The sequence below is a fragment of the Siphateles boraxobius genome, unplaced genomic scaffold (genome assembly GCF_051911475.1).
Source record: "Siphateles boraxobius isolate OS27281-9 unplaced genomic scaffold, OSU_SipBor_1 33, whole genome shotgun sequence".
Classification (NCBI taxonomy): domain Eukaryota; kingdom Metazoa; phylum Chordata; class Actinopteri; order Cypriniformes; family Leuciscidae; genus Siphateles; species Siphateles boraxobius.
Genome location: NW_027508953.1, coordinates 7,502,719 through 7,522,331, shown reverse-complemented (window position 1 = coordinate 7,522,331; position 19,613 = coordinate 7,502,719). Strand labels below are relative to the sequence as shown.

Genomic DNA, 19,613 nt, shown 5'->3' with positions numbered 1-19,613 from the left:
CAGTGTTTTTTGTCTTAGACTAACTGTAAGCTTTTTTTGTTTGTTTACTGGAAACACTTAAGAGGCAGAGAAGAAAGTTGATCTACTTGATATTGCATTTAAAAAAATATAACAATAATAATGCAGTCTTATATTCATCAATTTACTTAAGGTAAATTGTTTTTGTTTGATATTTTTTTATTTGCTTATTTGTAAATTCATTTTGTCTGTCATACCATCTATAGAAAATATCAATATAAAGGGAAAGCAATTCAAAACATTTATCAAAAACAGCTTTTAATGAGTCGAAAACTGACATTTTTAGTCATGCAAAAACCATGTAACCACTAACTTTTGCCAGATCATAAAATGTTCATGTTTGTCTCCATCTAGAGATCATATGATGTCCTGCAAATGATTGTGCACTGATAATGATTTTTCTGTGTAAATAGCCAACTTGAACATGTTCCACTGTAAAAAAAAAGTTGTTGCCTTAAATTTTGAAGTACAATCAATTTGGATGTTTAAGTCATTTCGACTTAAATTACATTAAACTGACTAAAAAAATGAGTTTAATCTTGTATAAGATTCTTGATCTTGAATAAGATTATTGAATCTTGTATAAACCTCCTGTTTGAACTGTTACCGTCAAGATGGAGACTCAGATCACTGGCCACTAGAACATCTCGGTACAGGAACAGTTTCTTCCCACAGGCCATTTCCCTCCTGAACAGTTAACACACCTCCCAAGGCATATGCCTTTAAGTGCAATACTCCCACTGTTTAGTGCAATATCCTACAACTCAGGTGATACTTATATGTAGATTTATTTATTTATAATATTCAAAACACTGTAAATATGTTCATAATCTGTAAATCTGAAAATGTCTATTCCTACTAAACCCAACTGTGATACTTTTATTCTCATATATTTATATTTTTATTTTTTATTCTTATAATTTGTAGTATTATGTTTCTTGTTGTATTTGTATATGTCCACTGGAAGCCTCAGTACCAAAACAAATTCCTTGTGTGTGCAAGCACACTTGGCAATAAAGCTCTTTCTGATTCTGATAACATAAATTATTTTGTCATAACATATTGATCATATAATTTTTTACAGAGTACAAACAATACTGACAATTTGCCCAAATATCAATCAAGATACATTTTGTCTACATGTTCAATTAACATTTTTTCACACACACACACAAAAAAAACTTTACAGAGAATAAACACAGCTCTTGGCCATGAATTGCTAAAACAACAGATAATAAATGTTAAAAATACGTTGCATACATGTTAACACTAGGGTCAAGTTGAATTTCTTGTAACAATTTGTGTAGTAACATTCTTTCTGACCTTTGTTGTACAGTTACTGAATAAACTACAATTGCAGTGTTATATTAAATCATCTTTATATAAAAAGGACAGTAGAGTAATAATATGAGTGATATGAATTGAATATGTTATTCAGTTATCTATAACTGCTATTTACCTAAGCAGGGTGTAAGATCAGGATATTCAGTTTGACATTTTTTTTTCTTTGTTTTTTACTTTGACTCTCCATGTCCAAATTTGTAAGGCACAAAAAATGTAGTCTTTTTTATGTAAAAAATAGAAATTAGAATTAAAACGTCAGCAGATTCACTGTCAAAAAGTCAGAGCCCTCTGTGAACACGAAGTGTAGGCCTATATATTTTCCTGCTGAGGTTGCGGGCCAAGCGATCCACGGCATTGCCAATTCCACTCAGATCCTTTTGTTTTGGCATACCCTCAATGTTGCCACTATACCACATGACCCAACCACCAAGTGAGATCAGTACCAAGACAACCCCAGTGTAGACAAAAAGGTCCCCGAAATCTCTCTCCTTCATTTTCAGTGGCACAAACAGCCCCATAAACAGGGCCGTAAATCCAAAAAGGTCGAAAATAACAGCAAAGCCCAGGGCCACTTTGCAGTGTTTGAGACCCACACATGCCATGGGAACTGTTGGAGACAAATATATAAAAATATATATTGTTGTAACATAAATAAATGCATTTATAAACAAAGTATAATAATATAATAACAGTGTAAAACTGCACACTACAAATAATAAAAGGATAACACACTACGCTAAATGAAGCCAGACACACAACTTACACAGTTTCGTAGGCTATATGGCTTCATTTTGCTTAGTGTGTCATCCTTTTATTATTAAAACTATTTTGTTCAACTTTTGGTCCACTTGATGTCCAGTCGTGTAAAATCTAGATTCTGAACCCACAAGTTTAAACTATTTACTTCAAAGCGACCAACATAACAGGCTAACGTTACCTGTAACAACTTTCGTCCATATTTTTTTTATGTTCCCAGAAAGACCATGTGCGATCAACACTCAAAAACAAAAAACAGTCTACTCTACTCACAACAGTTCACAAACACAGAAGACGTGCATCGATAATAATTCAATAAACTGACCTTAATTCTCGGTATCTTCACTTATATATGAAATATTTCATCTCGTTTCAGGTGTATGAGCCAGGTATGGAGTAGGCTATCTTTGTGAAGCTGCTTCCGGACCCTCCCAGTCAGGGATGTCGATATTTGACACCACCGGAATCGGCCATTTCAAACTAGTTAAACAGTGTTTGATTGAGATCCCCTTTTTATGTATTATGAATTTACTTTAGCCTATGTATTAAGAATTTACAGTAAATAACAACAGTAATTGGGGGAATGTTTACATGGTAATATGCGCTCTGGCACTGAAAAATACAACTAGATAACAGTACAACTATCTCTTGTACATTTGGTGCGTTGAAGTCCTTCTGGGAAGTTCGTTACAAGTTGGGAAGTCGTGTTTACGTCGTGCGTTCAAGTCACCTCGGAGCAAGATGACGGTGTACCTCTATGGTGTACCTTATAAAGCCACTGTAAATGTTATCATTACATATTGTTATATTGCAATGCGATTATATTGTCTGCAGGGAATCAGCTTATTTTATTGTGTAAAAATATTGTATGGTTTATTTATTTTATAAACTGATAAATACCTAGATATTGTGCTATTTCGCCAGGTTTCTCACTGACTCGCCCATACTCGAAAAAAGATCGGGGTTTAATTAAAATCTGAGGTTTTTAACCTCAGTTATATATATATATATATTACGATCTATTCGACATAATTTGAACGCACAAATTTATCATATTAACAATAAATTAAACAACCGAATCCTGAAAACTCTTTTTTTATTTTTTATTAAAAGGCATTTCTGTTTGAATCCCAAAATTCGCTACATTAATTAAAATACTATATTGTTAGTTTAATTATAGGGGGCATCATTAAAATTACATGTGCTACTTGCTATTAAAATAAAAATAAAAAGTCGGATCTGACTTTTAGCGCGGCGTACATATGATATTTGACGGATCCGGATAATCTCGCTCCACAGACTATGGTTCAGTCAGTCAATCCTTATGATGCAGCGATCAACATAGATGCACAACAACAAACAAGAGCCAATCAACAGGCGTACGCTTCAATCCCGTCTGCGGTTTACCAAGCGAGGTCCTTGAAGTTGCATATTTGTAAAATACACAAGTTTATTAACCCTCACATGCGATAAATGTATCGTGCAATTTAGTGGAACTAATTATGCGAGTTAATTTATCCAAAGCTAATTTAAATATACTTGCACGCATTTTATTAGCAAATAACATGTAATGTATGAAACGGTCATCCGTTGCCCTGTTTGACAGGACTAGAGAGACACAAGCAAATTAACTACTGTTTAATTAACTACTTCTTAATGGTAATGCCTAATTAACTACTTAGTCGTCCTTGCATTGTTATTAATTGCAGCACGCCCAATGCTGTGTCATGCATTTCTGCTCTTTTGAAAAGTTTAATATCGGTTTTTGAGAGAGTTTATGTTTGGTTGTAGTTTTGCGAATGTACCCAATCCATGTCACCTGAATCATGACTGAGGCACAGAGAAGCACGGAGAGCTGCAGAGGTCAGACTTTATTAGTTTTAAAAAGCTTTTAAACTGGATAAAATCCTATTTCTTTTGGTAAATCCAGTTTGAGATGCTTTATGACGATTTTGGGACTTGAGCTGGTTTATTCTAGCTATTAGCTGGTTGACTTGCCACCATGTTTCACACACCTGTTTGACAAACTAATAAATCGGTGATTTACCGCTGTTTCAACCGTCTAAGTCTGGCATATAAAAAGTAATAGATAGAAAACTCTAAATAAAAGTTTGCATATGTGTTGTATGCTTTGTATTATACTTGATATCAGGCTTTTATGATTCATATAATATAAGGAGAATATGGAGCTCGCATTCAATGAGTGAAAAAACATCAATTTGATTCAAAGACCCAAACTGGGCAAAAAAATTGCAGTTGCTTTTATTTATATAATAAAAAAGTAAAATGAAATTATGTTGGCTTTAAATGTAAGTCAATAATGTCTTTATAACAGTTTAGCAGACGGTACATGTACGTAAAATAAATATTCCTCAAAATCATATTTCCTAGTTCAATTTTAACATGATTTTTTTCAAATTATTCAAGGATAATCAAGGAAGTTACTTCAGTCCATAAATGTTAATCTAACTTACAAACAATATAAAAGTTATTCCTCTGTTTAATAAGTTAAGATTTCACAGCAAAAAGTGATTGTGTACTACAATCTGAAAGGTGGACATTTTTAGAATTATACTAAAAGGCCTTTTACTTGCTAAAAGTATGAATTATCAAACAGAGGGCAGAAGGCATGAAAAAAATGATACCGTAGGATTTATAGGGTTAAGATTGGAGCAGCAAATATCCAGTTTGGACCAGCTACCATCCATTTGGTTAATAAGGTCCTATTTGTCTTGATCCTGTTTAAAGGTTTGAAGAATGAAGATGGGTATGAAATCTCCATCCCCTGTGAGGACAACACCCTGGACGAGTCTGGTTTCTATAATCAAAGTGACCACACCTTCGAAGGTATTTACTCCAGCCATGTTGTGACAGAGTAACATGTTTGATTATCACAATTGAGCTCTATACTTTATCATGTTCTACAAATCAATGCTTCTGTAGAGTCGGCCTCCGGTCAGGTTCCTCCTTGCAGTCCGTACCTTCTGATTACCAGCCTCAGAGCACAACTGCAGATTTCTATGGAAAAGAACTCCTGGCTCCAAAAACGCATCGAAGATCTGGAGGAGGAGAGGGACTTCCTGCGCTGCCAACTTGACAGATTCATTTTCAATACCAAGAGTCAGGAGAGCAATGGCTCAATGGAGAAAGGTAGTTTAAATTGTGCTTCTGCGATGTAGTGTCTTGTAATGTAATAATCCTATTTTATGATTTAGTGTTATCTTTATTCTAATCTTTTATGTAAGAAACTGAAGCAGAGGCCCTGCAGCAACACACCAGTCAGAAGCAGCCCACCAATCTGAAGCCCTCCACCCGGAAAACACCCTCTCCTTCATCACCCATGATGACACGCTCGGGAAAAATCCCTGCACGCAACCAAAAGCGCAGCAGAAAACACAGCTAATTAGCTTTCACTACTACTGCCCCCCCCCCCCCCCAATTAAAAATCAATTGCGATCTCACTGTTGCTTTATGCTTCTGTAACAGTGTTATTTTAATCTAATTTATATACTATTATAGGTTTTAGATTTTTTTTTAAGTTTTTGTATTTTGTAAAAAAAAAAAAATGTATTTAGTTTTTGTTTCAGTTTATTTGGTTTTTCGTTATTTTAGAACTTCAACTGAAACTAAATGAAAATGAGAAATGTTGCTTTGGCAACTAGCTGGAATCTATGCTGTTTTTTAGTTTTAAAGATAATAGCCCTGTTCTGTAATGATACATTTGATTAAAAAATTGAATTAGAAAATTGTGTATGTATATATATATATATATATATATATATAATTTATATAAACTTTTTGTTGTTCACTTCAGATCAAGAAGCAGAGGAGGTGATTGAGGAGGAAGAGTATATAGCGGAGGAAGATTATGTGGAAGAGGAGCAGATTGTTACAGAAGATGATGGTGACGATTCAGATAGTAAAAGCTTACAAAACAACCGTTCAGGAAGGCTAAATGGCCAGACGAGAGTGAAAAGGCGACGCGTTTTTCGCATTGCGCGAAGCATGGAAAGACAAAGAGGTAAGAAAGTCTCTATATTCTTCAAAGAAACTCTCCATATTACCAAACAGTAGTTTGATAATTATGGTAACTTTTTTTGCAGTCAAAGACCCTGCAGGTGTTCTGCTTCGCTACAATAAGATCCTTGTGACTTATCAGAAGTTGAAGAGCATGTCTAGAGCATTCCAGGTCCATGGGGTTGACCGAAACACCGTGGCCTCCACCACTCCTATAGCTGAAATGCTTTTGGTCGCTCCTGAGAAGGTATCTGAGGTTGGGGAGTTTGATTCGTCCAAAGAGAAGCTTCTGGATTATGCGAGGCGCTGCTATAAAGCTCTTGATGAGGACTCTCACGCTAAGGTGCAGGCCTTGAAGAAGAACAACCTCTTGCTGCCCATTTCATACAGGTTCAGGCACTGAATATCCTACAAAAAGTATTATTTTTTGGGGGGGAGAGAAGCCAGCAGTGTTGGACTGTGTCTCTCTTTCTCTCTTTTTTTTTCTCTTCCCTACCATCTACACATTTGGAACGAAAAACCCAACTCCGTCCCAGTTAATGTTGGTAATTATTCAGTTAAAGTGTGTAGATTGAAAGAATTACATGTTGAGTAAGCATTTGGACCAATAATGTACTATTTTGAAAGTTTAAGAGAAAGTTTTTGGTAGAAAAAAAAGAAAACGATTTTGGTCATTTGTGAGGTAAATAGTCAGCCACTGTATTTAAAAGGTTGTCTGTCTTTATTTTGTTTTTTATGCTTAAGTTTCTCATTCATTGTTATGTTTGAAAATCTCACCCCTTAAATGTAAAGGACTTGTCTTGTTTGAGATTATAAGTTGGGGATAACATAAGGTACCACTTCTTTTTAATATCCTGGCCCTTGTGATCACATTTGAACATAATGAGTCAGCCTACAGATTATTGAATTCAAATACAGTTCTCAGCTTGCAACCATCTTAAAAAAATGTGTTCCTAAATCATCTTCAGTCTTTTTTTTCTTAACCTATCCTAACTAATACGGTTTGCTATCAGATGATAAAGGAACACATTATTCTTTAATATGTGAGAATAAGTAACTATTCCCATAACTGTGCTGCTATGCTGTGTTCAAGATCTGTTAATCATTGAAATCACTTGGGTAGAAGTGTATTGATGCCTTATTAAAATCAGCTCAAATTGTTTTTATAATTGATAAAAGGGGAGAGTTAATTATGTATATAAATGAGGTGTTTGATATCAGAGACATCGTTTACATTTCTGCACTTTTGGGTTCCAATGTGACTCTGGAGATTATAAAGCAAACCATAAATGTCAAAGACTGTTCATTGATTTAAAATATAATTTACGAGAAAAAAGGTTTGTTCATAACCCTTGGTGTCTGTTAACTAGTTCATAACCCTCCTTTGTTGTGCCTGTATAATATTAAAGCAAACGCTAAAACATGTTTATACTTTGCAACATCAGTTAAATGTTTTAAATGGCGTTTTGTGGTTGATTATTTTTTTGTTTTGTATTATGACTTCATTTCAAAACTGTACCCTGCTGTTATTAAACATTTCCAATATTGTATGAAAGAGCGCATCTTTCAATCATTTACAGTGAGAAATCCCCTTCACTAATCTCAGATAATCAAAGCTAAACTGCAAAGTGGAAGATTGATGGAGGATTAAAAAGTGGATGAAAATGTGGGGATTCCTCCTGGTCAGTAGGGGCGCACAGCTTAATTTCCCTTATTCAGAGTGACTTTTGCGGCTGTGAAGAAACGATCAGCATCCGCCAACGCGGAATGAGCGGTTAGCTTCCTCAGCCGAGACGGGTTAGACTTCAACACAGTTAATAATGACAACTTACAGCATTTGACTATCAAAGTGACTATCTAAAAGAGCAAATATTACTAGCTACGAGGTTTAATCATCTGTATTGCGGACGCAAGCCCTTCATTTTCAACCTGCGGTGGTCGAGTTAGCATTAGCAGCTAACAATCCTCTAAAGCAAAGCGTGTATTTCTCTCTCCACGCATTTAAGTGCATTTTGGGAAACTGTATATGCTGGTGTAACATTTTAAAACATCTGCATTTTTATAGTCCGTCCCTTGAAATTGCGTGTGACAAAGAGAGCGATATTTAAAAGCGAAAGAGCGTGTTAACTGAAGTTTCAGAGTCTGGGTTAGATCAAAACACCAGGATGTCTGATTTTGATGAATTCGAGAGACAGCTATCTGAAAACAAACAAGGTGAGTATAAATGTGCACCACTGCCTGCCTTGAACGGTAATCACTTGGATTGCAATATATTATCTTAATAACTAAACATATTGATGCTTACGGTAATTAAACGCACTTAGCACTTCGAACATTTTTTTTAGGATTTATAGAAGAAAATAGATGTAGAAAGCTGTAAATATGCATAAACATTTGATAATTGTTAATTGCTTATAATTACTTAAATTTACACGTGTTATTTATTTTATTCTGTATTTGGTGAAACAACTCCCTTTGTTTGGATAAAAAGTGTCAATAAAAGTTCAATTTACTTAAAGTCAACATGAAATAAAATGTATGGAATATTGCAGTGTTATAAATGATTTATATGTGCACACCATTACTTTTTTAAACATTTGTGTGCCCTTGTAATCTTTAATCAAATTAACATTCCCACTTGCAACGACATCACTTTTTTGATGACGTGTTTACTGGCGCGAGGGCGGGACAACCTTTCAGACGAGATCACAGTAATCGCAAAGCACAACGATCCAATCAATTCCCAAAATCATGTCTGGACCTACATTTTTTGTTGTTGTTTAAGAAGCCATTTCAGGTGTGTCACACAAGTAAAGAAAAGACACTTGCAAGTTCCATTTCATGCTGATTTTAAGTCTTAATAATGTAGTATATGAATTCTAAAATAATAATAAAATAACACACCTCTACAATAACTGCTGAGAAAGTTTTATATTTGAAAACAACAGCTCAGAGCTTTCTTGAATTTTTTTTGTGGTGATTGTCCCAGAATTGACATGCCATTAAAAGCTTTGAATTTATTGTTTTATATATAAATTATGATCAGCTTGAAACTGCAGGTTTTGTATGTCTAGTCTACATTGTTGTCAGATCACCTGCCACAAGTGACACATTTTGTTAGGGCTGTAAAATCGATTAATTGTGATTAATCACATTTAACATCAATGTAGTTTACATAATATATTTTTATGTAATATATATATATATATATATAGATTGTTATATTTATATATATTGTATATATTTATGTGTTTCTCACACACACGCACATATATGGGTAAACTTCGGTTGTTAAAACCTATTAATTATTGACAATGAGTTTAATCCAAGTGCATTAATTGTACACATTCAATGTTGAGTCTGTTACAGTGTTTATTTTTAAGAGCATTAACCTGTATTTATAATCTCTGTATGCAAATATGGTTAAGCAGAGTCATTCTCTCGGATTGGCTTGTGAAAGTTGTGGTCCTGCTTAACCATATTTGCATTCAGACATTATGAATACAGGTTGACGCTCTTAAAAATAAACAGAGTAACAAACTCAACCAAGTGTACCCATGGTTATATATATATATATATATATATATATATATATATACTGTATACACACACACACACAGACACACACATATTGTAAACACTGACTTTTATGTTATGATTTTACAGCCCTACGTTCTGTATTCTGTTTGTAAGTAAAATTGAGTTGCAATAACTTTTGTTTTCCCTTTTTTAACCCCTCTTGTTTCTTCCGCACAGGTGACAGTCTAAACGGTCATGGTGGGTATCCAATAATGAGGTGCAGAAAAGCACACACAACCTGTCTCTTTCCTTTACCTCTAATCTTCCTTTTTCCCCTAGATACTCAGTGAAACTCTACATAATAGTGTGTCAAATCTTTCATTCTGCAGCTGGAATGGGCTTTCTCTTCTTGTTCCTTCCTCTTTCCTGACTCTGACTCTATCGGTAGTCACAAAATTTGGCCGATCTTACAAACCGATCAAAATTTTATGAAAATATCTCAACTAGCGACAAATCAGTAATCAATTTGCGACCAAACTTTAAGTATTCATATGAAAGTCGTCGCCGATGCGCATGTGAACAGTACAGATTAGACTTTTGCGCCTAATTTTGTAAATTTGTGAAACAGAAGTAAACCAAAGTAAATTGCACGTCTTTATTCAAATACATAACATGATGCGTCATTCTTGAGAAAATCCTCACTGAGTGATTTGACATGCTGCTCGGCTAAAGCTATAGGACTTCCTTGATCCATTCGCATCGCCATCATGACGAAAGTGTAACCAATGGAAGCTGGATCTCGAGCATGGTGGGTGGGTATAGTGGGTAGGGACGATGTGTGGAGACCAATCGGACACTATTTTAAGCTGAAGCGTGCTTGGATTGGTTTAATTAACAGGCCTTGATTTACCATGCGCCATAGAATAGGAGCGCACAGCTAAAACAGCACTGGAAGATCATCACTCATCGACCAGGATCTCATTATTTGTTACTTAGTCTATGTAATTACTAATATTTTCATGCTTTATTGTGGCATTTACACATGTAAGTAGTAGGGATGTCAAAATGGCTGAAAAGCTAAATTTCTTTTTTAAATATTAACAAAATTCGAATTCTAAAGGCATTCATGTTAGAGGAAAAAAGTACTGTCTTGTCTTAAGGGATAGTTCACCCAAAAATGAAAATTACCCCATGATTTACTTGCCCTCAGGCCAGCCATCTTCTTTCAGATGAATACAATCGGAGTTATATTGAAAAATATCCTGGCTCTTCCAAGCTTTATAATGTCAGTTAATGGGTATTATTCTTACACGAAAGCATCGCTTCGCTTCAGAAGGCCTTTAATAACCCCCCAGAGCCGTGTGGAGCCCCTTTATCATGGATGGATGCACTTAGATGGACTTCAAAACTGAAATGGCCATTCACTGCCATTATAAAGCTTAGAAGAGCCAGGATATTTTTTTTAATGTAACTCTGATTGTTTTCGCCTGAAAGAAGAATGTCATATACACCTAGGATGGCTTGAGGGTGAGTAAATCGTGAGCCAATTTTCATTTTTGGGTGAACTATCCCTTGAAAAGATAAGCAAATCTAAACCAAATCAAGCATCGCATCTTTTATTAAAATTAAATGCTCTGACCGAGTCCTGAGTCCTCATTCTCTTTTTCCGCCATTTTTCAAATTAACGCAGCGGCATCACACTGTACTGGATAAGCTAACAAAAATAAACCATGTCATCATCATGTCTCACGCACCCTTTTGACACACCAAAAATGTTACGGTTTTTGCATTCGAATGTGCATTTATTTTTTTATTTTTTCATTCTAAGAATATTCAAAATTCTAATTTTTATGTGACAGCCCTAGTCAGTAGTTCTTACGTTCAGTAAAAACACTCAGATCACTTGTTTGGAGAGGTTTTTGAATTTTGATAAAAAGCCTACCATGGCTCCAAATGCCCAAACTTTCGATTGCTTTGAGATCTCAACAAAATTTGGCCCAGATTGTAGTTGACAGGATTGAGAAAAGCCCAAACTATTTTATATGGATAGTGGTTTGTGTAAGCCCTGTTTTTAAAGGCCTATTCAATGTTTATTGTAAAAAGAATATTTGTTTCATTCTCAATTAAAAGAATATACAACATCACTGTAAACAATATAACCAAGGTAACATCTTAGGCATTACTTTTAGCTGAAAAAAAAGTTTTAGAGAACGTAGAAATACTTAAATTAAGTTTGAATGATTGGTATCGGCCGATCATGATGACAAGAAATGGGTTGTCGGTATCGGCTGCACAAATCCTGTTAGGAGCATCCCTACTGGTTTGCTTCAGGAGCCTGTGGCTTGGTTTCATTTTTTGCTCATATTTTTCATTTCTTTCTTCTGTCTCAGAGCGGGACAAAGAGAACCGGCACCGGCGCCGCAGCCCTTCACGCAGCCGCAGTCGAGAGAGGAAGAGGAGGAGCAGAGAGAGAAGAAGCAGGGAACGCCGCAGCGACAGCAAGGACCGCCGCCATAGACGCAGGTGCGAGAGGGAATGTAGTGACGTGACTGTCATCGTTGTTCAAGGCTCAACAATAAAGAGGGTGCAGAGTGAGAGCTTTGGGGCCAGTTGATGTACATGCATATTTGAATATCTGATTTTCTGCTATCTATTCTTATTGTTAAGCCCTGTTATAATAGATGTTGCTATTACAATATGAGACTATTGATGCCCTTTTAATTATGCTTGTTGATTTACGCAGTTTAAGCTGAATTTAAAACTGAAGTAGTCTGTTTTAAATGCATTGTAATCAAGAATAAGGCAGGATGCACGGTAAAATCATTAGTCTTGCTCTTAAACCTCATTCAGTTTATGTACTGTAGTTTAAGCTACTGTAAAGTAGCTACATGTCAAACCCTGTTCTTAAATGTCATTTCAGTGATCAAATTCAGAACCATCCCCAAGAAAACGTCAGGTAATACTGCAGATGGGCTGACCCAGTTTTTCCATTTGTTTACAAATTACAAATCCATCTGGCTAGGGTTTTTGACTTTGAAGGAGTTTGTAAGATGAATTCATTCTTATTTCTGCGTTAAAATCCTTGTCTTTATGTGTGGAGTTGTTACGCTAGGTAAAATATTTTTAATTAGTGCCAACTGTTACAGTTACAGATTATTATTCTTATTTCACAATTTTTTTTATTGTGGTTTTAATTGTACTATTCTTTTGGATTTAAAGGAATAATTTAACTAAATGACTTGGCTCTTTTAGATAAATAAATGAGTAATCATATTGTTGAATATGTAATATACCAGTTAGATAAAAATTAATTCACTTCGGTTCTTTTCTTTTTCTCTCTACCTTTCTGTAAATCAGCCGTTCTCCTCCACGGGAGAAAAAGAAGAAAATTAAGAAGTACTGGGATGTACCGCCTCCTGGCTTTGAGCATATTACACCCATGCAGTACAAGGCAATGCAAGGTGAGTGACATGGCTTAAAAGACTACCCTGTGTCCAGTGTCTACTCATTATACTCACTAGGGTAGGGGTGGGTGATATACCGGTTGAAATGGTGCACAGAAATGTGTTGAAAATTTGATAGCCAAATCAATGATTGTTCAAATAAAAATGCTTAAATTAATTATTTATCAGTAGGGGTTTTTTTTAATATCTTTCCATAAAATTACTATATCATGCTGTATAGTAGTGGTCATAAGTGATGTCCAGAGCAGATATTTGTTTTTTTATGACCCTACAAGTTTGATTAGATTATTGAAAAATGAGAGAAAAAAAAATATATATATATATATTAAAATCTAAAAATACACACTAAACTTGGTTAGGGTATTTAACTGACAAAATTATTTGTCAAAAAAGCCAAACTACAGCTACAGGTTTTATTTCATGCATAGAAAAACAAACTACGTAATATGATTACAAAATCTTTAACAAATTTTGAATAAAGGGTGAAGATGTAATTTTTTTCTTGGCTGGACATCACTTTTTTTGGCCACTATATACTTTTGGTATAGTATCAACTAAATATTTTTACGAATTTTTTTTGTTTTGTTTTTTGCTCATATCGCCCACCCTGATCAAGTGTTATTTATTCTCTCGTTCTTTGTCTGGCTTGTTTTATTTTTTTAAATTTTGGTTCAGGCGTTTACAGACATCTCCTGATAATAACAATGTAATGTTATTTAATAATTCATATTCTGTTGTTGATGCAATTATTCTGTCTTTCTCTTCCTCAGCTGCTGGTCAGATCCCTGCCACCGCTTTGCTGCCCACCATGACGCCAGACGGCCTGGCAGTAACGCCAACCCCGGTGCCCGTAGTGGGCAGTCAGATGACTCGCCAGGCTCGCAGACTTTACGTTGGCAATATCCCATTTGGCATCACAGAGGTGTTGAATGAACACTATTCACACACTAGAATTACTCTGCATGGGCTTTAGAGAACAAATCCACAGAACACTGGCACAATTAGATGTATTCTGCAGAAGCATATTGAATATTTAATTGTACATGCTTGTTTCCCCTATTTTCACATTTCTGAGAAACACTGTTGATATGTGAAATCAACCCAAACAACTTACCCCTCCCTTCATTGCTCCGCTGCCAAAATGCACAAACACACAATGCAAAAGTGGATCATAGTTTATCATAGCCGAAGAGAAACAAAATAATGCTTCCTGGAAAAAAAAAACAGTGAAGATGACGAACAAACGACAAGGAAGAATAAAAAAAGAGTATTTACAAGCAAGAATTGGTTGTTTGTCACCAGCAGCTCCGGACAAACAAGTGTCCTGTTACTATAGGTAATATTGCAACAACACCATATCTTTGACCTGTGACACTTAATGTTACTCGCATGTGGAGCAGAACCTACACAACCTCTGTGTCCATTTTCAGGCCTTCCTGCTTCGTTTTCCCCAGCGCTGGAAAGCTTTTCTAATATAACGCGGTTCCCAAAGTTTTTGCCTTATCATAAACCTTCTTTTTCTTGTGATAGTCCTCTGTGCTTTTATCTTTTGTAATGTCTCTCAGCATTCTCCCTTTCTACAGTCTTTCTTCAAATCTCACTCTTAGACACGACAGTGTGTTGTGGCGTTTGGTCGATTCACTTTCAACAGCGTTTCTCAGAAATCACTACATCTTAAAAAAACACTAATAAATGAATGACACTTTTAAATACAATCTTTAGCAAATCTTAGAATGAATCAAAAGCAATTTCATACTGTACATAATGTGCTGTCTAAATTCACTGCCATTTAAAAATAATTGTTAGTGCTATTTTTAATTTTTTTAGTTAGAAAAACCATAAAAGTATACACTTAAATATCGGCCATTTTTTAGGTTATTGTTCATAACCTTAAAAATTAATAAATCTTATTAATCTGTGCATCCTTTTTTTTAAATGCATGAATGTCTTTGCATTATATAACGCCCTTCTTCCTCAGGAATCCATGATGGACTTCTTCAATGCCCAGATGAGACTCGGCGGTCTGACTCAGGCCCCAGGAAACCCTGTTCTTGCCGTCCAGATTAACCAGGACAAGAACTTTGCTTTCCTTGAGGTGGGTAACACCTGTACACACTGACTTATATTGCCTATGAATTGGTAAGCTTGGTTCTTTACAATTTTCCTCCCATTAATTCTTCAGTTCCGATCAGTGGATGAGACCACACAGGCCATGGCGTTTGATGGCATCATCTTCCAGGCGCAAAGTTTAAAGATTCGCCGGCCACACGATTATCAGCCATTACCTGGCATGAGCGAGAACCCCAGCGTATATGTGCCGGGTATGACCACTTTACAGTTCCCTCTTTGCTCAGGGATCTCAAACTACAACAAACATGACATGTTCCTTTTGTTCTTTTGATTACAAATGGCTGATTTCAGCACAGATTTGTATTACGTTCTCAGGTGAATGTATTTTGTTTAAACCTAAGAAAATGAGTCTGTTACAACCTTATGATTGTAGTCTATCGGTCTGTTATCCTCTTCCTTTTCTTCTGCCAGTCAATTGACTGTTAATGAATGTTCTCCATCTGCTCCACAGGTGTGGTGTCCACTGTTGTACCTGACTCTATTCACAAGCTTTTCATTGGAGGTTTGCCCAACTATCTCAACGATGACCAGGTTGGTTACAAATGGTTTCTGGTAGAAAGTCTATATAACTCATATAAGAGCCTCATGTGCCATGAAAACATACTGCTCCCTTTTACTGGAACTAGCAAAAAAGATCAACATTTATTGAAACTAAACTGCACAAAATAATTAGAAAGTCATAGTGAAATAATGAGCTAGTAGGATAGATTGTATTATTCATAAACACTATAACGGCTAACGATAATTTATTTTAAGGTTTGCCCAGCTTTGTGCTTGTCTTGGCTGCATGTGGCTCTTCATTCTCTGCATATCCTTCCCAACATGAGAAATGAGCAGTTGAAGTTGATTTTTTTAAAAAGTCCTTGATTATTTCTATTTCAGGACAGATTGTTTGAACACCAGGTAATATATGCATATTTGACACACGAGCAAACTCACAGCAAAAAAGGTGGAAATTGGTCAGGGAATAGCTGAAATGTTTTTGGCACAAAAAACTTTAATAACATTATGAGTGGATCTCGGGGGAAATTAAAGTCCCCCTGTAGTCAATAATTTGATCCCTTAAAACTCATTTTTGATCACCAAAATGACACATTTAAAAGTTTTTTTTCCTTGAAAAAAATGTTTTCATGCCTTAGAATAGCTTGAATTAACTACACCCTTGCCCCATTTAGTATACCTATGAAAATGAAAATTAGCCCCGCCTTTACTCACTCACACCTGGTTAGAGATCCACTCGTTGACGATCACACGTTGTCGTGATTGGTTACAAGGTAGTTTGTGACGTCAGAAACACCAGTGATTTCATACCGCGTTTGAGACTGTCTTTGGTTCACTGCGGTTTTAAAGAGAAAATACTCAGCAATAGTGTTGACTTATGTATTTGCACATGATTTGTCTTAAGCATATTTAAAAACACCACATAGGCATACAAACAACAGTTAAAAACTTGATTTTTACCACAGGGGGACTTTAAATGTTTCAAATGTAATGTTTTTATTTGTTTGTTTGTTTGTTTGTTTTACCTTTTTCCTGCTTATGTTAGATGTAATGTAAATCCTGAATTTCTTTCTTTATGTATTCAGGTTAAAGAGTTGTTAACCTCTTTTGGACCTCTCAAAGCCTTCAATTTGGTTAAGGACAGCGCTACCGGCCTCTCAAAGGGCTATGCTTTCTGTGAATATGTGGATGTTAACATCAATGATCAGGTGAGTTGGCATGGTTAGTGTTTCACTGTGTCCATGGATTTTAATATGTTTAGCTAAGATTAAGTTAATCTTTTAATGTTTCGTCCAGGCTATTGCAGGATTGAATGGTATGCAGTTGGCAGATAAGAAGCTGCTGGTTCAGAGGGCAAGTGTAGGGGCTAAGAATGCCACAATGGTAAGAATCAAGTTTAACATGAAATTCAGTCATTTGGAGACATTTTATACAAATAAGACTTGGTGAAATTTTTGTGGTTAAAGCATTGTACGTGTTTTGTCTTATTACACTACTGTACAAAAGTTTGGGTTTGGTTAAATTGTTAATATTTTTCTTAATTGGTTATGCTCACCAAAAATGCATACATTTGAGCAAACATACATAATTGTCTATCTATAATTGTCTATCTATTCCTGTGATCAAAGCTGAATTTCCAGCATCATTACTCAAGTTTCACATTTCACAGATTTTTTTTTATCCTTCAGAAATCATTTAAAAAAGCTGATTTGCTACTCAAACATTTATTATCAATGTTGAAAACAGTAGTGCTGCTTAATATTTTTGTGGAAACTGTGATCATTTTTTTTAATACTAGATAGTTCAAAAGAACAGCATTTATTTGAAATAATAAAAATGTCTTTACTGTCACTTTTGATTTAATGCAACCTTTCTGAAGAGTATTAATTTTCTTCAAAAAATATAAAATAATAAAAACAAATGAATAAAATCTGACCCCAAACATTTGAATGGTAGTGCATATGTTCTTGGTCTCATCTGTGCATTTTCCACACAAAAAAAGTCTTTCAAAATGTATGCAGCACTGATGCACAAGTTTATTTTAAATAGGATAATTGGATTGTCAAACGGTCTTTTATTTTTCTGTAGACGAGTATAAATGAGACTCCGGTGACGTTGCAAGTACCGGGGATGATGGCAAACTCCATGATGCAGATGGGCGGCATCCCTACCGAGGTCCTGTGCCTGATGAACATGGTGGCTCCAGAGGAGCTCCTGGACGACGAGGAGTACGAGGAGATAGTGGAGGACGTCAAGGAGGAGTGCTCCAAATATGGCCAGGTCAAGAGCATAGAGATTCCTCGGCCTGTTGATGGCCTTGATATCCCTGGAACCGGCAAGGTAAGCCTCCCCAAACCAGCTCAAGTGATGCATGGGGACGGGCTGTGTTTCATTCCTTTTACGTAGGTGCTAAATAAAGCACTTTGACTCTGAACCCTCCAGCAATGAACATCTGGTAGTGCTACACAAACATACTCAAACCATCCCACAATCTATTTTATTTTTCCAGATCTTTGTGGAGTTCACATCTGTTTACGACTCCCAGAAAGCCATGCAGGGCTTAACGGGGAGAAAGTTCGCCAACAGAGTGGTGGTGACCAAGTACTGCGATCCAGATGCCTACCACCGCCGAGACTTCTGGTAGAGGAAGAGAGCGAGGAAAAATGGGATGGAGTCCAGCTTTGCGATAACTCGTATAAAAAGAGAGAGCAATTGAGGCAGAGATGACAGGGGGAACATTTTTTTTGTTTATGCTTAAAAAAGCCAAAAGGTGAATTTGTTTTTGTTTTTTTGAGGCTTAAATTAAAAGATGATTTGTGAGCAATTATGGGAGGGTTTCTTCTTTTGTTTGTATTTTAAGATTATTAGCGGGAGATATTCTGTAATACTGATTATACTTATTCTGTTAATAAAATTGTTACTATTTTTTAATTGTACACTGAAACAAATGATGTAAAATCGTGATTGTTGACCATCAGAGAAGATGAAAGAGCTATTGATACCCAACCAAATGCGGAGTTTTGTTCATAATTGCTGGGTAATTCAAATGAAGACGTCGTCTTTCGGTCCCTTACCTTGTTTTTATCTCTTTTTATTCTTCATTTGAATTGTATCCCTTCTCAGAAGTCATTTGTCTTCTCTGTTGGCCAGCTCACCACATCTCCCTCCCATTTTGTAGCTTTTTGCAGTTCATATCTCCAGGTATTAGATCTTGTTTTTGTCTGTTTTGTTCTTACACTTACTGGGTCTCTTCCATACATATCACCAAACGATTAGATGGTGATGACATTTGTCCAATGTGGCACCTTTTCTGTTTCTGTACGTGTGATTGTCTTTTTTTTTTCTCTCTCAGTATAATAGGCCACTTTTGATAATAAAACTCTTGGAAGTATGATCCGTTGTCAATCTGTCCGTCTGGTTGTCAATTGGTTTGAAAGACGCCGCATGCTTCTCTGTTAAGAAGCAATATGTAGCATTTTTGTACTTCGTGGCTGGTCATATGGCTATTCTCTAAACAAAACTGGTATTTTCTTTATCTTCAATGCTGAATATACATCTTTATTCCCTCTGCACATCTAGATTACATATTTTGAATATTTGTGTTGCTTATTGCTTCTTACATATTACAGCACAACTACCAGGCTTGTACATCTACTGATTTATTAAAATAGTACAAGGAACATCTTTAGTGCTACAAACGCTAATATCTGAAATCAGTAGATCTATATTGATACATTCGTGTGCCGCAAGTGTCTAGAATCAATGACAGATTTCCGAATGTTTCCCATTTAAGGAATATTTAGTGTGAATTTAATTTGTGAAGTTCATTTCTTCATTATAGTCTTTTAGCTTCTGTTACAGAAG

At 35.7% G+C, this 19,613-nt stretch overlaps 2 protein-coding genes and 1 long non-coding RNA gene across 6 annotated transcripts; 2 read left to right on the top strand and 1 right to left on the bottom strand.

Moving 5' to 3' along the window:
* Nucleotides 1–259: 259 nt before the first annotated feature.
* On the bottom strand, nucleotides 260–2,794 carry LOC143701709 (uncharacterized). Its single transcript, XR_013190156.1, has 2 exons — nucleotides 2,444–2,794; nucleotides 260–1,969 (listed from the first exon to the last, which is right to left on the bottom strand). It is a non-coding gene; the product is annotated as an uncharacterized LOC143701709 (long non-coding RNA).
* Nucleotides 2,795–3,547: 753 nt separating this feature from the next.
* On the top strand, nucleotides 3,548–7,685 carry ccdc106b (coiled-coil domain containing 106b). The gene is made up of 7 exons (XM_077195310.1): nucleotides 3,548–3,777; nucleotides 3,910–3,981; nucleotides 4,867–4,965; nucleotides 5,062–5,268; nucleotides 5,364–5,516; nucleotides 5,933–6,139; nucleotides 6,222–7,685. Exons 2-7 carry the CDS (start codon nucleotides 3,945–3,947, stop codon nucleotides 6,536–6,538), a joined length of 1,020 nt encoding a protein of 339 aa, XP_077051425.1. The 5' UTR covers nucleotides 3,548–3,777; nucleotides 3,910–3,944; the 3' UTR covers nucleotides 6,539–7,685.
* A 172-nt stretch (nucleotides 7,686–7,857) lies between these two features.
* On the top strand, nucleotides 7,858–19,143 carry u2af2b (U2 small nuclear RNA auxiliary factor 2b). Of its 4 annotated transcripts, XM_077195300.1 has the most exons (14): nucleotides 7,859–8,349; nucleotides 9,892–9,912; nucleotides 12,045–12,177; nucleotides 12,575–12,610; nucleotides 13,012–13,115; nucleotides 13,889–14,040; nucleotides 15,097–15,213; nucleotides 15,301–15,439; nucleotides 15,700–15,779; nucleotides 16,131–16,151; nucleotides 16,835–16,957; nucleotides 17,046–17,132; nucleotides 17,838–18,089; nucleotides 18,259–19,143. In XM_077195300.1, the coding sequence occupies exons 1-14, from the start codon at nucleotides 8,301–8,303 to the stop codon at nucleotides 18,391–18,393; spliced, it is 1,449 nt and encodes a 482-aa protein (XP_077051415.1). In that variant the 5' UTR covers nucleotides 7,859–8,300; the 3' UTR covers nucleotides 18,394–19,143. The 4 variants fall into 4 exon arrangements, with proteins under 4 accessions (XP_077051417.1, XP_077051418.1, XP_077051415.1 ...); XM_077195302.1 differs by lacking the exon at nucleotides 12,575–12,610 and having other exon boundaries at nucleotides 7,858–8,349; XM_077195301.1 differs by lacking the exon at nucleotides 16,131–16,151.
* Nucleotides 19,144–19,613: the final 470 nt, after the last annotated feature.